Genomic DNA, 17,873 nt, shown 5'->3' on the forward strand with positions numbered 1-17,873 from the left:
GAGCTCGTCGGACGACGACACGGAGATGGACACGGGCGTCCAGGTGCGCACGGAGGACGCGCTGGACGAGGACTCGTCGCTGAGGGACTGCTCGGTGAACCTGGAGCTGGAGCTGGACACGCCCAGCCCCAGCGGCAGCGCCGGCTACGGCCGCTCGCCCTCCGCCGCCGTGAGGATGACCAGCTTCGCCGAGCAGAAGCAGAAGAAGCTCCAGCCCTCGGCGCCCGACTCGGGGCGGGGCAGCAGCAGCTCGCTCAAGACCACGCCGGAGGGCTCGGAGCTGGGGCTGCCGCTGTCCGTCACCTGGGGCCCCAGCCCCAAGCACAGCCCCGTCCGCAAGCACAGCCCCCCCCCGCCCCCGGCCGCCAAGGCGCCGCCGGCGGTCCCGCTGCGGGTGGCGCCCGTGGACCCCGCCCAGGCCATGGCCACGGAGATGGTGGAGCTCCGCATGCGGCTGGAGGAGAAGCGGAAGGCCATCGAGGCGCAGAAGAAGAAGGTGGAGGCGGCGTTCACGCGGCACCGCCAGCGGACGGGCCGCTCGGCGTTCCTCGACGTGGTGAAGAGGCGGGGCGACGGCGCCGCCGAGGAGGGCGGGAAGGCGGAGGACGGGGGCAAGGCGGAGGGCCCGAGCCCCGCCCTCCGCGCGGGGGGGAGGAGCGTGGCGGACACGCCGGACGGCGCCGAGCAAGGCGGCAGGGAAGAGGGCGGCGGGCCGCCGGTCGCGGGCCAGCCGACGGAGGTGGACCTGACGGAGTACACGCGCTCCATCGACAAGCTCAACCACTCGCTGGGCTTCCTGCAGACGGAGATGCAGCGGTTGGCCCAGCAGCAGGAGGTGATCATGGCCATGAGGGAGCAGAAGCACCAGCAATCGTGGCTGATCCCCGCGCCGCACGCAAACCCCGCCCAGCAGAACCCCGGTCGGGTCGGCGGGGCCGGGACCAGATCCTCCGGACCCTCCTCTCCGGTCGACTCCCCCCGCGTCGCCCACCGATCCCCCACCAGCATCAGACGCAAATCGGCCTCTTTCCATTCCCGTAACCCCCGCACCCCCCGCCCCAGCGAGCTGAAGCTAGCCCCCTACAACCGGGTCCTCGCCGCACCCCAGTCCGTGGACAGCATCCCCCGCCTGCGGAGGTTCTCTCCCTGCCAGCCCCTGGCCCACTCCTTTGTGTACATGGGGGAGAACCCAGCGAGGGCCAACCCAGAGACGGACCCTCAAGACGGGGACGGGAACGAGGAGGACCCCTTGCTCTCCCTGGAAAGCGAGGGGCCACACACCACCACCTCCTCCTCCGCCAAAGTCGCCCGTAAACTCGGCAACGTCAAACAGTGGGAGGTCGACGCGAACATGGAGGTCTCCGGGATGCCGGCATGGGACCAAGAGACGGACGCGGCCCTGAAGCCCACGGTGGACACGTCCGTCTCCGAGGTCCTGTCCCATCCGGTGCTGGAGTCCTTCACGGTGACGCCCACGGAGAGCCCGCCCCAGCTCGGTCAGGCCAAGGGCAGCCTCGTGGAGGTGCCCCTGCTGACAGAGACAGAGGGAGAGGCTCTGGAGGAGAGGGACGAGGGCGGGGCCGGCCTGGACGACGATCAGACCGCGTGCCGGGGGTTCTTCTTCAAGGTATCGTTGTCGTGCCTCTGCCTGGTTTTGGGTTATTCTAATGAGCGTCCACGCAGGCGGGTCACAGGGTCTGACGGATGGAACCTGGGGGAGTCTTGCTGCTGGAGGCAAACAGAGATTGACGTGTTTGTTTGTCGCATATTTCAGTATCATGAACGGAAGACGTTATTTTGTGTCTGCACATTTTTCTTATCATTTGTTTTTACATGAAAGCCAAATCTATCTTTAACAGTCGTTCTTGGCATGCACATGCAAACACATGAACGTCATCCAAAAAAATAAGTATTCTGTGGAAGCGACTGCTGCTAAACGCTGCTGATTTCTCCTCCTTAATGACTTGTATCTGAATCCACTTTTAGTCACTTTGGATAAAAGTAGCTGCCTAATGGCTAAATAGACTGCGCCTACAGCATCCTTTGTCTGATTTGCGGTGGCCATGTCTGTTTTCATGAGGTCTGTTCGGGAACGGGCCATCTAAGGACATTGTCATCAATCCATTTGTTTTGTAGGCTAGCTCTGATCTGGGTCAACAAAGTGGGGCTGCTGTGAATAATTCAGTCCCAGCTGTGGAGGAACGGATGAGGGACATGTTGACTTGGGAGTGCAAAGGGGGGATCACATGAAATCTTAATTGGCTAGAAAAGAGGGAAAAAGGATTAAATGCTAAAATTAGGCTGCTGCACCCCTTGATGTGAAAGATAGCTGTGGGTATTTTTGGTCGCAGAGCAGAACGTTTCGTTGGGTTGGGGAAATGTCTCCTACGTTACTCCCCCTGCCGAAGCAGACATGGTACTAATGGAGTACACCGGTCATAGGGCTAATGTTACCAATGCACTACAGGCCACCTTGTGGTTGACCAAGTTCAGCAACAGAATTGCCTCTGAGATCTTTACTTATTTATTTAGTCCAGATGGGGCACCTCAGAAAATAAGAGCAAAGTGGGTCACCGAAGCCGGCCCACTGTGACTGGCCCTGGATTGTGTTCTCCTTAAGCTGTCGTTTAGGTTTCCATATGGAACTGGGGGTGTAAAAATGGAGTGTAGAAGTGTACGAATGGAAACCGCAAACGAGCTAATCCATGTCTATAGAAACAAGACATGACAGGAGGCAAGATTAAACAGATTTATAATATATAATCGCCTTTTCCTGCCTTTGGTGGAAGAGTTTAAGTTATTGCTTTTTATCACAATGTGCAGTGGTCTCAAGTATAAATGTATCCAGTAGCTAAGTTATAATGTTGGCGGCAACAATTTCAGCGCAGTAAGCTGAATGTACATTTAGACGTCAACAATACGGGCACAGTTTCCACCAGAGACAGAGAAGAGGAAACCAAAATAAGCCCGGCTCCCTGGTGTGTGGAGCTGGCTGCAGGCGGGGCGGCAAGGTAGGCCGTCGCCGAGGTAACCGGGTTTGTTTCCCGCTCCCAGGAGGAGAGCAAGGGTGAGGACAACATGGCCCAGAAGAGAGCGGCGCTGCTGGAGAAGAGGATGAGGAGGGAGAAGGAGAGCCAGATGAAGAAGGTGCAGCAGGAGGCGGATCTGGAGCAGAAGAAGGAGGAGGCTCGGTGGGTGAACGGCAAAGACTGAATAAAATCATCGTGCTTTTCACTGGTTTGGTTTCCTCCGGACTGAACGTGTGCATATAGAGACATTATAATTATATAATAATGTATAACTTTAATTACATAATTATATTATAAAAGAGTACCGTTTATGTGGGAGTCTTTTGGTTGATCCTTTTGTTGACCTATCAATTCCAGGAAGAATAATTATATTTAATTGAATTAGCCATTTAATACAAGTGTTCTTCATGCATCTGATGGTACCATCTTAACTAATTACTTATGCACTAACAGTATTGTAAGACACTTTTGATTAAAGCAGCCACCAAATAGCATAATGTCCTGGTAAATAACCTAAAAAAAGACCAAAAATAAGCTAAAGTAAACAAGTTCAAAGTGAAAGTGAAAGTGACCGAGGCTCCGCCCCCAGGCTGAAGGCGGAGGAGGAGCGGCTGCGGAAGGAGGAGGACAAGGCCCGCAAGGAGTTCATCAAGCAGGAGCACCTGAGGAGGAAGCAGCTCAAGCTCATGGAGGACATGGACCAGGTCATCAAGCCACGCCCCTCCAGCCTGGGCCGCCAGCGCCGCAGCCGGCCCAAGTCCATCCACCGAGAGAGCCATGACTCGCCCAGAACCCCCGTCAGGGCCGCAGGTAACCATGGAGACACTCCCCCCCCTAGACCCCCTAACCCTCACTACCTGAGGGTCTGCCACAGTCCCACCTCTTCCCTCCAGGCTGGGCCTTCGGCTGTGCCAACATGAACACAGTGTTGCCATCTATCTACCCATCTCTTAGGTTTTCAGCAATAAGGGTATGCTGAATGCTAACCTAATTTGCTTCCTTTGGAGGGTAAAAACTATTTATACTAATTATGTTGATCACACTTGGCTTTGGCTTCTGCGAAAAACTCACTAATTTGTTTCTCATTCTGATGCGTCCTTAAAAGAGGATTTGGGGTGATGTTACCATCTTAACTAATTACATTTTTATTTTATTTATTTAAAAGTGTGATATCGACTCAACGTGCAGACTGCAGACCTTGGAATTAAACATGTCGGAGCGCTGAAGAGCCATGCATCGTGTGTAAATGTATTCCAGTGTCTTCTGTTACATGGTTTTAGTTAATGTGCATGCATACACTGCATCCATATTAGTCTGTGCAAGTGTCTTCTCCTTCGCCCTGTCCGTGTACCATCGGCCCCGTGTGTGTGTACTTCCACGGTCTTCCTGTCGCTGCATAGCCCCTGCTGTGTCTCCAGAGGGACTCTGGCGTGTAACCGTGGTAACCGTTGTGTTGCCCCCCCCCCCCCCCCCTCCCATCCCTCCATGACTCATTGTTCCACAATCCAGGTTCACGCCAACGTCTCTTTTCAGTGTCCAGCCTGTCCCTGGCGTCCCTCTCCCTGGGAGACGCAGACAGCAGCCAGCCGGACAAGAGAGGCCCCAGGTGAGAGACGGATTCTCTGACTGATTTGGTGGATTTGATTCATCGATTGTCTTCGGACCCTAACGTTGTTACTGGTATTTAGGAAGAAAGACGTACAAAAGTATGTTCTTTAGCGAATGGGAATTGTGTATGTTAGGTAAATTAAGATAAGATGATTTTATTTGTTCATTAGGATTATTACTATTATTGTCATCACAATTTAGAAGAGTATTTTTCTAACATTTTCTAATTCTATCAACTAAAACCAGCATGGGGAACTTCCTTTAAGAGATATTTGGTTGACATGTGTGCAATAGTGAATTAGCTTGAACCTATTTGGGAGATCTTCACAGTCCTGTCTTCTAACCAATCCTCTCGACTCACCCTCTACGTCTCTCCCTGACACCCTTCTCTTCTGCTGTCAGAAGCGCTAGCTTAGCCTCTGGCAGCCTCTTGCACTTTCTGAGCTCTCCTAAGCGCCGGAGGAGAAGGTTAGTTTTACTGTCCCGGCGGTACAGACTCCTGCTGCCATCCACTCCCTGAAAACCCCTGTCTCCATTGGGGTTTCATACCCTTACACATCCCCAATGGCTAACATCTGAGCACCGGCACTTTGCTTTGGGGACCTTTTTTGGCTAGCTCACCATGCTAATACTAGCAAACACTTTGGTTCACCGCGCCGTTTGGTGACCACCCTCCTCCTCACTAATACCCTCCTCTCCCTCTCATGGCTGCTCAGCACCCCCCCCCCCCCCCCCCCCACCCCCCTGATAGATGGACAACCTGCTTCTCTTCTGCTTACTTACTCCTGCCGTCTCACAAGCTTAACCGGCATATGCACTGCAAAACGATTTAAACTTAAAAAGTTTAAATCAACCCTAAAAAATCGTTCTCAATAATATTAATATTAATGGTATTAATATGTAATATTAACCCAAAAAAAATAGGATTTTAATAATCATTATCATGTAAAAAAAATAATTAACTGGATGATAAAGGTTGAAATTAGGATGAACTAGAATGTTCAATTAATTAGGTTTCAAAAGCATTTTATTGATTGATTTTAAGTGACTCATAATCACTTTTGCTTTATTAATTAATATTAAGATGTTTGTTTGTCTATTTATATAGTCAGTGATATATTTATAATGAATATGGAACTGTGTATAGCCTTAGCCAACACAGAGCCACAAACACTATAGGTAGACTGACCCATAGATGTTCCTAATGCACCAGCCTGCTTCACATGACTGCCCACACTAACCTCAGCGCTTAAGCCTCCTCATTCTGGATGACATTCGCTGGATGTCATCCATGCATCCCCTGTGCCCTTGTCGCAAACCGTTACGGTCCCGATCACGAGGCTTAGCTAATGCTGCTAACTCAGCTAACTCGGCCAACTGCCAAACAAGCAAATTTTGCCAAAAGTAAAAGAAAAAAAAAGCTTTGGTAAAATTAAAAAAAAGCTTTTTAAAAGATAATCCCAAATTTCCAGTCTGGGATTAATAAAAGAGCTTACACTTCATTATGGTTTAAATACATACATGAAATTGGCAAAATGGACTACAGCCATGAATTATAAACTGGCATAGCTCGTAAGCGCTTAGCGTAAAAAAACGCGTAGCCATGGTGAAACGGGACCTAACTCTTCTTTGTGTGTGAATGTGTTTTCTACATGTGTGTGTGTCCGTGTGTGTGTTGCCTATGTGTGTGTGTTTTAGGCCTGACTCGGCAGATGGCTTCCTCTCTCCAAGTCGATCGAACAGCAGGAACGGGGAGAAGGACTGGGAGAACGCCTCCACCACCTCCTCCGTCACCTCCTTCACTGAGTACACCGGTACGTTAGGCCCGCCCCTCTGTCAATCATTCTGCTTTGTACCTGATCCGTCTAGACTTTGGAAAAGGTCTGGAGGTATTGATGTGTGTTTGGGTCTTCTTGGTTTTCAAGTGAACATATTCTTTGAAATGTACATACTTTAAATCGTTTTGCTCTTTTTATAGTTAGAGTTGTATACTTATAGGGCTATGTTAATAATACTACATTGCCAGCGAGTTTCACAGAAACTAAATGACTCAAACCGCTGGCGAAACAAATCATGCAAAAATATAAAACTGTATTGTCAACATATTGCCGGTGTGCGAGTCAGAAAAAAGAATTGTAGCCTTGCAATGAACCCAGAAATAGGATTTAAATTTGCAGTTTGTACTCAAAACACGCAGAGAGCGCGAGAGAGAGAGAGAGAGCGCGCGCGAGAGAGAGAGAGAGAGAGAGAGAGAGAGAGAGACAGAGACAGAGAGAGAGGGAGAGAGAGGGAGAGAGAGAGAGAGAGACAGAGAGAGAGAGAGAGAGAGAGCGGGAGAGAGAGAGAGAGAGAGAGAGAGAGAGAGAGAGAGGGAGACAGAGAGTGAGACAGACTGTATATATGCACTAAAAACAGAGACTCCTTGTGTAGATATTTCTCACCATCTCTCCCTCCAAACCGGCCACTATATCTAACAGCAACAGGAATCTTTAAGAGGATCTCCATCAATTATTTAGCCGGGCATTCTGGGATTACGTCGTCGTCCACGTTCCATCGCCATGGAAATACTAGAGCAGGTTGTCATGACAACCCTTCTTCCCCCCCGTGACGTCACGCAGGGCCGAAGCTGTACAAGGAGCCTAGCTCCAAGTCCAACAAGCACATCATCCAGAACGCCCTGGCCCACTGCTGCCTGGCCGGCAAGGTCAACGAGGGCCAGAAGAACAAGATACTGGAGGTACACACGCATCCGGACAACAGGGGGGGGAAATGTCACGTTTAATCATGGTTTTAATCATCAGGGTTTTGACTAAGCTAAATGATGCCACTTTCACTGGGCAGTATACTTTCACCGGGAAGTACAGGTGCTCATTCATGCCATCAATGGTAAAAGAAATTAGAAATATGCATATGTCATGTATTTTGTACACAGGAGGTCAAGGTCCAGTTTCCATGATACCATAGTTCTTATCAAACATGTGCATATTAATGCATGACGACATTGAATACAAGGTCACATGAAACATATTCGGATTGACTTATCATGTCCTATCAATCCTGTTTTATAATTTATAAACAACAATCCTCCCTAGCAAATGGAGAAGTGCGAGGCCAACAGCTTCCTGGTCCTGTTCCGGGACGCGGGCTGCCAGTTCCGCTCGCTCTACACCTACTGCCCCGACACCGACGACATCACCAAGCTGACGGGCATCGGGCCCAAGAGCATCAACCGCAAGATGATCGAGGGGCTCTTCAAGTACAACTCGGACAAGAAGCAGTTCAGCCAGATCCCGGCCAAGACCATGTCCGCCAGCGTGGACGCCCTCACCATCCACGGCCACCTCTGGCAGACCAAGAAACCCCCCACGCCCAAGAAAGTGGTACCTCCCGCTAAGTCCTAATGGACACTCTGAAGGACTGAGCTAAAGAGTGATGCGTCTGCGCTGGATCGAGACCCCCTGGAGGTATGCGGTGGGTAGGGGTACAGCGGTCGGTACTCGTGTTTGTAATGAGCCGTGATTCTGGGTGTTAAGGACTTTCAAATGGATTTCTACCCATGAAGAATTCGGTGACATCTGCTGATCTTTAATAATTAAAAGACAATGTTTTCATGTTGACATCTAATACTGGTGAACCTCCTCCAAATGACTGACCATAAAATAATAAATAACCGAAAAATGTAGAAGGATAAACAAGGCATTCAATGGCCATGTTTGATACGGTGGTTACATTTTTTGGAGAGCTGCATTATGGGTCGTTGGAGGTGCATTACGGTCCACGCAGGTGAGTTAGACTCACCGTGTTCCTCCAGGGATATTCCACACAGAAGTATAAATCAGCCTTGAAGCTAGACACAACGCAACCACGCCCTCCTCAGACAGAACCTGATCTTCGTTTCAATTTGCACTTCACGCTACATCTCCATGACGATTCCAACACCTGCAAAGGCCAGTTTGTTGAGCGGTATTATGTTTTGTGCTTTTGACTTTAATCAATCCTGTTACATTCCTTTCGTTTTGTTTTAGGTTTTTTTTTTAAACAAAGTTCCAGAGTAGAAGGAACAGGACTCAGAATAACTGGAATGTATTATGGCACTATTTAAAAAACGTCATGTAAATGTTGAGCACTAATATGTGTTTGTAGAAGTGGTTTAATTTGAGTCAATCGTTTTGACTGTGTAACTTGCCATTTTTAGGTTTTTGCTTATTCTTCCTCAGATGTGCCAAAAGTTAACAAACTTACAGCTAGAGACCGTTTGAATGATCAGCAGTTTCCTTTGATAATATAAAGCACTGAATGTTTTTTTTACATCCATGTACATACAACTTTTTGTTCATGTAAATCTGTTTATTTGTGGCCTCATTTTTGTTTTAGTTTTTATTAAGGATTATGTCAGTGCAAAGAGTTGAACGTTATGAGACATATGCCATACACTACCATACACAAGACGTTTTGTACATATGAAGAAAAAAAAAATCCCACTTTTATACGTGGGTAAAACACTTTCTATAGTTAAGGTACTTAAAACAACAAGGGCCAAAAAGATATGATAGCATACAGCTAGTAGTGTCAGCCACACAGTATGTGTGAGTGTCCTCAAATCAGAGCGGTTTAAGCTTTCTATAAACTCCTACTTAAGTCACTCAACAGACCGTGGTTTCTAATTTCAGAAAACGTGGTTCTCGACCTGGCAAAGTCGAACGGGATTCATTTTAGAAAAAGAAAGACGTTTTTATAATGAATTTATTCATATTCCAATATTCCTCTGTCGTGTTTGTAATCTTGTTACATTAACTGACTTTTTTAAATATGGGCAAATTAATATTTTACCGCCTCAACATACAGCTGCATGAATAAAAAAAGGGAACAAGCATTTGCATGTTTACCGTTACACGGAATTCTGGGTGGTGATCTCTCAGGGGTTATGGGAGCTCCAATTTTAAGAGTTTTAAGCAGCTGATGCTTTGCAGAGTTGTCAATCTCCTAAAACAGTTAGCGGTGATGCAAATTTCTTGTTTCAGATGCTATACCAACTGCACACCTTAGAAGGATTAGGGAATGTTTAAGATAACCTGCGTTCCTGTCCTGGCTTATTGGTGTCACCTACAGCATTCCTAGTCAGCAAATCTGGAATTAAAATAACAGAAATTGAATCAGCTATTTGTATTCATTGCTGTAGTATTATTCATTACAGTATTAAGCAACAACAGTTTAAAAATTGAAAGCACTTTTAAAATGATGATTAATTCAACTTGAAAAGTCCCAATTCTCAAGATGCATTAATATGGGGTGCTTTACATTTTTCACAAGAAGCCATGGTATAAATTATTTGAATCACTTTATGGATCATTGTAAAGATAATTTAAACTAGATCCTCTATTAACATCGAAGGTTTCATGGTAGCTTCACGGAAACAAAAGCCACTGTTTACATATTGAAAGTATTTGGAAACTTTTAAGATATCTTGACCTATGTTTGTCTTTTTTAAATTATTCTATTTTATCTTGTCTTGTTTATCAAACATTCTCCTTAAAGCTTATTTGGTGGTGAATGTTCTATCGAAAAAATCCTACAATGGAGAATATTCAAAATTATAACCCAAACAAGGTTACACGAATAGTGTCCAAGGTAACACTATTGGAAACTGACCCAAATAACACAAAATGATATGTAAAAAGTTTTAAAAAAGTACATATTTTCTAATTGAATGAGCTTGCTCAAAATATTGAAGGGCCAAATAAGGCTCGGTATTCGATGCAGTTTGAGGTTTTTTACTCTTTTATCTATATGACGCTCCTGACAAAAAAAAAAAGGCTAAATCATTTAAGATTCAAATTTCTATGTATGTCCTATTACTGCTTTTTCTTAATAAATCCATTACTGAGGGAATGTTAATTTTCAGAATGAAATTGTATTAAGAATGACTTTGTGCTGTTTTTCCGTAAGCATTTAGAATACACGTGTTTGTTGGATGCTGTAGGCCTACTTACTGCTGGAAAAATGGTTTGCTTTTGCTTTTCTCCTTTTCCATTAAACTAAGCATGACCTCAGTCACTATGCGTCTTGTTCTTGTGTCCCTACAGAACTACAGCCAAGATTTATTTAACTGAACTACTTTAGAGTTCTGACTGTTTCTGGGTCAATCTCATGAATATTAATGCACCTGAATCGAAAAAGTTGCGATGGGGACGGTCTACTAGGACTACATGTTTTGCAGGAGGCCTGTATTATTGAATCAATAATTGTACTACTGTGTGTGTGTGTGTGTGTACGTGTGTGTGTACGTGTGTGTGTGTACGTGTGTGTGGGGGGGGGAACTGAAAAAAATCATGATGTTCTTTATCTCTATTAAAAGGACCTAAATTCTTGGAATTTGATCAAGTACCGACCTTAATAATGCTATGATGTTAAATAAATACTATGGCAGAATTATTATTATCATTATTCTCATTCAACTTGAACATGTGTTTTTACAGTAAAGTGGTTGAGGGATGACGTATGTTGGCCAACCCGGAAGTGAGCGTCGCCCTGGATTCCCTCGACAAAAAGCCAACGGATTTTGGATTATTATAAATTGAAACAATTTATTCAATAAATATTTGTGAGATGTCATTACTCATTTGTGAGATGAGTTTGCTTCCTATTTATGTCGAGTATACACCCCTACTGTCCACAAGCATCCCCCCCATATGGATTTGGAGAATTGTTGCCACGTCCCAGTGGTGGAGGTATCATATATATGAAAGAGGGCATTCAATTATACTATAATGATCAATTAGGAGGCCGAAGCCCTAAAGGAAGTGATGCAATTGGTGACTGAGGGTCAACATTTGAGAACCCCTTTTATCAAAGGGGGTCTCAAAGGACTCATACGCTTCAACAGCGGCTGCAGCAGAAGTGTTGAGACAAAAGATGATATCAAGACATTTATAGAATATTCCCATTCACATGATTCTTCGCACGACCGGCAGGTTGGAGAGACTGAAATAACCCCCAAAATGAGTAATAATGTAAAAGCAGCCAAGTCCCACAAATTGCTTGATTTATTTCATTCCATTGTTTCGTTGATATGCATTATTGATAAGTTTCAAGCATATGGATTTAATGCAATAACCACAAACAGTTCAAAATGGTACCATGAAATGTCTTGTTTATTGTATTAACCAGTTCACTTCTCTTTTGTGAAAGTCACCAAAAGTCGAAAAAAGTTAAACGCAAGGTCACAGGCTAACAGTGGAGCTGTGTTGGGAACCAGCAGCCAAGAGCTTCCATGGAAACTTTCTACCCATGTTAAATAGATTTAGTTGGCAGTTCCTTTTCTGCCCATTCTTTTTTAAACTTGTGGAAGCACTTTGCAGTACTGGGAGACACCATTTCTAACGGCAATGGAGCTAGATTCTAAAAATATCAAAAGATGCCCAAAGCAAATACCTTTAACCCATAGTCGAATCAAGCGATTTATTGGAATAATTGTCTTTGTCACCCTGTAGTCATGCCATCAAATCTGTTGGGCAAAGTACCGCTACTGATTAATCCAGTAGACTCACCAGTCAAGTCCCCCTAGTTAGAAAATGGAAGAAACCCAGTTAGTCTTGTTAATTATTCTGTTGTTACAAATGAAGACTAATACTTTCCACATATTGCGATCCAAGTTACTGGCTGCAGTCTTGGATTTTATAGTTCTATATGAATAAATTCAATTTACTAAACTATTAATCGTGCTTCAGAAGAATTAACCTTTCTTGGATGGCAGATCTACCACAAGCCTCCATTGCCACAACCTCCAGATGGCTTACGACCTACGGCAACTCCTCGACTACTGCAAGCCAACAAATTGGCTCTTGCACACCAGACACGCATTTTGCTTTATTTTAGGTTTTCAAGCATCTTAAAATACCCAAATCATCGCTCCAATACACAAGTCAGCTAATGGCCTACAAGGAAATGCTGAAGCTAGTGTTAGTGATGGCGATAGAAATGGACAAGCTTGCGTGTACAAATATGCAACTAGAATTGCAAGGTTCACAGCCCAGTTGCATAAGTGGTCACAACCGTTGGATTGTAAGAAAGGGTAAAAAAAAAAAAAAAAACTTCCCACAAACTAGTCAACATGGTCAATTGAAAGCCTGTACAAAACGACCCTGGAATAGTCAAATCCAGCTTTACTGCGGATGAATTAAGCCAAATTGCATAAACATCCAATGGTAAACAGTATACAAATACAATCAAGGTTGCACTCACACTAGGCCATCTGGCCGTGACCGTCGCAACTGTGGCCTGGCCACGGTAGGCTCTTGTACATACGCCATCACGTCGCTAGCATCCAAACAATTCTACCAAACCTTAACCAACTAGTGAAAAATGGAACAAAACTTTAGCACACACCCAGTGACTAATCACCTTGTCCAGGGGTGTTCCAACGTGGTTTACCAGAGGGCCTTGTGGACTTAAAGTAAGCCACACATTTGACAGAGACAGCACGGAATGACGTTAAACTAAGCTAATCTACAGGTTACTAGTGCTAGTGCAATTACATGAGCATTTTGCACAATATTTGTACTCCAATGCTACGTAAAGCAGGCTTCTTCAGAAACCCGTAGCCTGCTATATTGAAGGGCAACTGTAACAAATCCTGACCAAGACCGAAAGATGGCTCTGGAAGCCACTACGGCCCACGCAGCAGATTACTGCGTGGACCGTGGTGGCTTCCAGATCAACCCTTCGGTGGACCATTCATACACATGTATTCCGAGGATGTTTTGAAGACACTGGAGTCCCATGGCACTAGATTCCTTTGAAGACTAAGTTGGTATGGGGGGGCCCAAAGGGGGCCCCCCCATAGATCTCGTCAGTCATCTAACACCTGTTAAGAAAAACACACACATCACAAGATACAAATCAGCAAAGCTAGGTTAACAAACAGCGGCGACATGCATGTCAAGGTGCAAAGAGCAGGGATACTGATGGCTTGTGTCTGAGGAGAAAGCCCAAAAACGTCAACATTTAATAAAGGAAAATAACTTTTACTCACTGCGGTGGTGTGTTTCGAAGTGCCATGTTGGTAGCAATATTTGTCTGGGCTGTTCAGTCAAATGCCCACAAAAACAAACATACAACACCGCATACTTTCAGTTTGTATAAAGTGACAATAGAGTCTGCAATCTAGATCGAAAACTTTCAACCCTCACCAAACTCAACCTCGATTGACACAGGCCGATGCGAAAAGTAAACCAAACTCATTGTGTTCACCATTAATAAAAGGGGTGCGTGACAGGTGATCTCAATTAAAAGCTAATCAGAAAGAACACACTGATCGGCCATGAGTGAGACGTTCAAAACGAGGACGAGGATTTAACGGAATTGTTACCATTCAAATTCAAATTTCTTTATTATTGGATAGGGTATGATATCAATGATTTGGGCTTTGAGTAGGCCTATATTTCTTAAATATATTTCTTACATTTTTTCACCCCTTCGCCTTTTGAATATGAAATCTATAATCTCAGCCTCTCTATAATTTGCCCAACACATATTTTATTGTTCAAATAAAATCCCATCCTTATTTTGCCATTCATATTGAATCTTTACTGTCTTTCATTGTACAACACAATCATCTAATAATTATTCATAACGCTCTTCCATCTCCTTGGCTGCATTAAGACGAGGCTCGGGTCAGAGCAAAGATCGGGATCCACACATGATAAGGGATGAAGTTATTTATTAGAATAAAGTAAGTATCATGAAATCTGTAAAGGGATTAGTGTAGCGTATGGAAGATTAGAAAATGTGCGATTATATGGTTTGGACAGAAAACCAGTACCAAAATCACAAGGACCGACCGAGCCAGAACAGAGGAAAATTACCCAGACAGACAAAACAAATACTGGGAACAACAAACCATCTTTACCATGTTGGAAATACCCAAACAAAATGCAACAAACCAAACCTGAACAGCAAACCAACATATGTGACCAACCAACTGAACTACTGACCAAACACACAATTCTTTCGACTAGCCTATGTATATGGGCAGTGGAAAGTGTGCTGTGGGGATGTTGAATAGTGTTAACATAAAACAAAACATGGAACCAATCCAAAGGTCCAAAACCTTAAGGAACCACCCTAAACAGAACCCAAGCCCACCTGCCTCTGTGGAAAGAGAGAGAGACTGGCTACAGCCTGCGTGGCAGACCTGCACAGGTGCACCTCATCAGCTGACAAGCCTCTCAGCCCCGCCCACTGGCTACCTGTAGCAGGTAGGCAAACACAGAGGACCCAGCAGACGAAGGAGAGAGAGAGAGCAGTCACAGCTGTCACATCTGTTGCCTGAAGATTCTTTGTTTGTCTCCAACAAAACGGGCAGGGTGGTCGTGGACTCCTGAAAAATACTATGGTTGTTTTGTATGTAGAATAAAATGCCATTGTACATTTAAAAAAAAAAAAGGAAGACTTTCACAATGCAGGATTCTGGGAATGCAGTGATGGAATCCCGATAACACCTGTTCCCTAATAAATGGGCTCAAGATTCTGAGTCTGCCTGCAAGAGGTTGTGTGTGTGTGTGTGTATGTGTGTGTGCGTGTGTGTATGTGTGTGTGTGGTTGGTTGCAACCCGGTATCACGCGATTGCGTGCTCCTGCGCACAAACGTTAATCTATTGAAGCGTGTTCCAGAGCACGATAGTCCGACTTTTTGCGTGTTACACAGAACGAAATGTAAACCAATGCATTCTGAATGGGAGTGTTCCAAGACAATTATATCTGTACGGAGCTCCATAAGGGACATTAGGGAGAACGCTCCCGGACAGAACCTTAGTTTGGAAGTCATGCTTAGTGACACGACAAATAGCCTACTTCCAATTGAAATACAAAATTTAGAAAATAGGCCTACGTGTCCCTGATCACGTTTCAATAGATTAAATAACGTGACAGTGTCACGTATTTCCGTGAGACCATACCCGTACTTCCATGAGTATACTTAAAGGAAGTATACTATCCGCACTATCTACTACGTTATTTTTTCAGATGTGAGTGCTGTTCCAAATCGAGTACTCCGTGGTGCACTAACCGGAAATTACGATCACGACTGCCGCCGTGGCTCCTCCCCCGCAATAAATATCCCGCTTTGAACGGTGAACTCTTTACGCCTAGCAGCTATAAAAACTACAAAATGACTCTATTAATGCAGGCTATGTGGAAAATGCGCCGACTTTGGCTCAGCCTGGCTCCGCCTCTTCCGCTACGTAGCTAAGATGGCTGCCGTTGAGTACGGGGAGTGTCATAGACATCATATAGGAATATAGCAATTGGAGCCTTCCAATGGCCTTGTAGGCCAACCACCATAAAAACCAGAGCCTCAGTGGCAATATCTGTCTCGTTTAGGCCATCCCCCATGTCCACAAATCCGGTCATTTTCTGGGAATGTGGACTGTACTGGACATGTTTCCTGATGGCCATGCCATCCAGCATGAGCGCCACACGTCCATACTTCACTGGATCTTCCTCTCTTTTTCTTCTCAACATGTCCAGCATCATGGTGTTGAGTCCAGGCTTGGAATCCACAGAGCTCATCCACCTTTATCAAATGAAAAAGTAGTTATTATTAAGTAGCAATAATATAATAAAAATGTATTTGAACCAGTAATTTCCTATCAATAAAGTGCAATTAAATGTAATGGCAAATACCTTTGCAATGGATGTGGTAGGTGGAGGTGGAGAGACTCTCTCAGGTAAGAGTAGGCTTTGGGCCCGTGCAGGTGGAGAGTGAGGGCAAACTCCCTCTGCTCTTTAGTGTACTCGTGGCCCTGTTTGGACAGGAGGCCTAATGGAAGATCTGAAATGCAGATAGCACAGAGTAATTAGTAAGTGACTGAAAGAGTATGAATGTCATTATGAAAACACCAATAGGCTAATGTGTTTATTTCCAGGCAAGGCCATATGAATGCAAATATGTAATCTTGTCGTGGCTGTAGACAAAAGCCAACAATCATTGTCTTAATAGCTCTAGCTTAAAGATAATAATAATAATAATACATTGGTTTTATATAGCGCTTTTCTCGGTACCCAAAGACGCTTTACAAAAAAAACACAAAACAAAAAGGATACAAATGAACATACATAGATGCACAAAAGCCAGGAACCATGACTGATTGCTCTAAACAGGTGCCCATAAACACCTGCCAACAAAAGGTACCTGGCTATTGTGTGTCTTGAAGCTAGAGCTATCAGACTATGATTGTTGGCTTTTGTCTGTGCCAGATGCTATTCAAACTATGAATGGGGGCATATTACAGACGTTGTCAGGTATTTGGAGTTTAAGTTTGATATATGAAATTCAGACAAGCCAAGCATTTGAACACATTATTGCAGTTGTATTTCTTTGGTTACAGCCCTAAGATATACATGACATTCAAAGTTTAATTTCAATGTTACCTGAGTATAAGTCAAGCCTCTCTTGCAGCTCTTCATTTATGAGGTTCTTCCCCCTGAGGTCCTCCAGAAGACAACACACTGTTTTCTTCGCCCTCCACTCTCGGGCCTTTGAGTTCCTCATCTCTTTCTCAAGACTCTCCACCCTAGCCAGGGCTTCATTGAGTCTAGTCTTGAGAAGAGTGGGAGATGGAGGCAATGCATAAGTGTGTTCCTAGTAAAAAAGGACAAAACAGTAGTGAGTAATGTTTATGATGCCATGATGCTCACTGCTGTTTTGGGGCATAGCTAGTGTAAATACTCACAAGGTAGGTAGGTGAAGGTTCAGTGACTTGTAATGATTGTAAAGAACAGTCAATTACAAGGTTCGCTTCAGCCTTCCTTGAGGCTTGTGTAGTCCTGGCTGCCACTTTCTAAAACAGAAGAACAAAATACTTGAACAGGTGTATCTCATTCTCAATCATTCCAAATGAACACACACACACACACACACACACACACACTCAAACCATTTTCAGCAAGCTTAGTGATGCACTTACTCTTTTGAGATGTGTTGGGAAACTGAACACAGATGGTTTAGTTCCATCCCTGAGCCTGACATTTTGGCCTGTCCGGTCAAAATCCTCTGGCTGAAAGTGCTGGCTACAGAGCATTGACCTCTCATTGGCAGAAAAGTCTTCCCTTTTCACAGCCACTTCCCACTGTCTCCTCAACTGCTTCTCTTTGGGAAACCTTAAAATTGCGAGAAAGGTTAGCTAGCCAGTCAGTCAGATTCATAATACAGATGCATCTTTAAAAAAAACAAAAACA

General features: G+C 44.9%; 2 protein-coding genes across 2 annotated transcripts in view; one reads left to right on the top strand and one right to left on the bottom strand.

Annotated features, from left to right (window-relative positions):
* Nucleotides 1-10,691, top strand: part of LOC132469519 (calmodulin-regulated spectrin-associated protein 2-like) — a gene marked incomplete at its 5' end in the record, with an annotated part of 14,874 nt that extends 4,183 nt beyond the window's left edge. The window contains 8 exons of the mRNA XM_060067510.1: nucleotides 1-1,627; nucleotides 3,055-3,191; nucleotides 3,619-3,839; nucleotides 4,563-4,635; nucleotides 5,040-5,105; nucleotides 6,336-6,451; nucleotides 7,256-7,374; nucleotides 7,730-10,691. The exon at nucleotides 1-1,627 is cut by the window's left edge and continues 459 nt beyond it. Of these exons, the coding sequence (XP_059923493.1) occupies nucleotides 1-1,627; nucleotides 3,055-3,191; nucleotides 3,619-3,839; nucleotides 4,563-4,635; nucleotides 5,040-5,105; nucleotides 6,336-6,451; nucleotides 7,256-7,374; nucleotides 7,730-8,038 (2,668 nt within the window). The remainder of the gene's footprint in view (nucleotides 1,628-3,054; nucleotides 3,192-3,618; nucleotides 3,840-4,562; nucleotides 4,636-5,039; nucleotides 5,106-6,335; nucleotides 6,452-7,255; nucleotides 7,375-7,729) is intronic.
* Nucleotides 9,655-17,873, bottom strand: part of LOC132469520 (THAP domain-containing protein 2-like) — an 8,849-nt gene continuing 630 nt past the window's right edge. Inside the window, exons 2-6 of the mRNA XM_060067511.1 lie at nucleotides 17,663-17,818; nucleotides 17,369-17,476; nucleotides 17,067-17,277; nucleotides 16,320-16,467; nucleotides 9,655-9,670 (exon numbers count right to left, since the gene is read on the bottom strand). Coding sequence (XP_059923494.1) covers nucleotides 9,655-9,670; nucleotides 16,320-16,467; nucleotides 17,067-17,277; nucleotides 17,369-17,476; nucleotides 17,663-17,818 — 639 coding nt within the window. The remainder of the gene's footprint in view (nucleotides 9,671-16,319; nucleotides 16,468-17,066; nucleotides 17,278-17,368; nucleotides 17,477-17,662; nucleotides 17,819-17,873) is intronic.

The sequence above is a fragment of the Gadus macrocephalus genome, chromosome 12 (assembly GCF_031168955.1).
Source record: "Gadus macrocephalus chromosome 12, ASM3116895v1".
Taxonomy (NCBI): domain Eukaryota; kingdom Metazoa; phylum Chordata; class Actinopteri; order Gadiformes; family Gadidae; genus Gadus; species Gadus macrocephalus.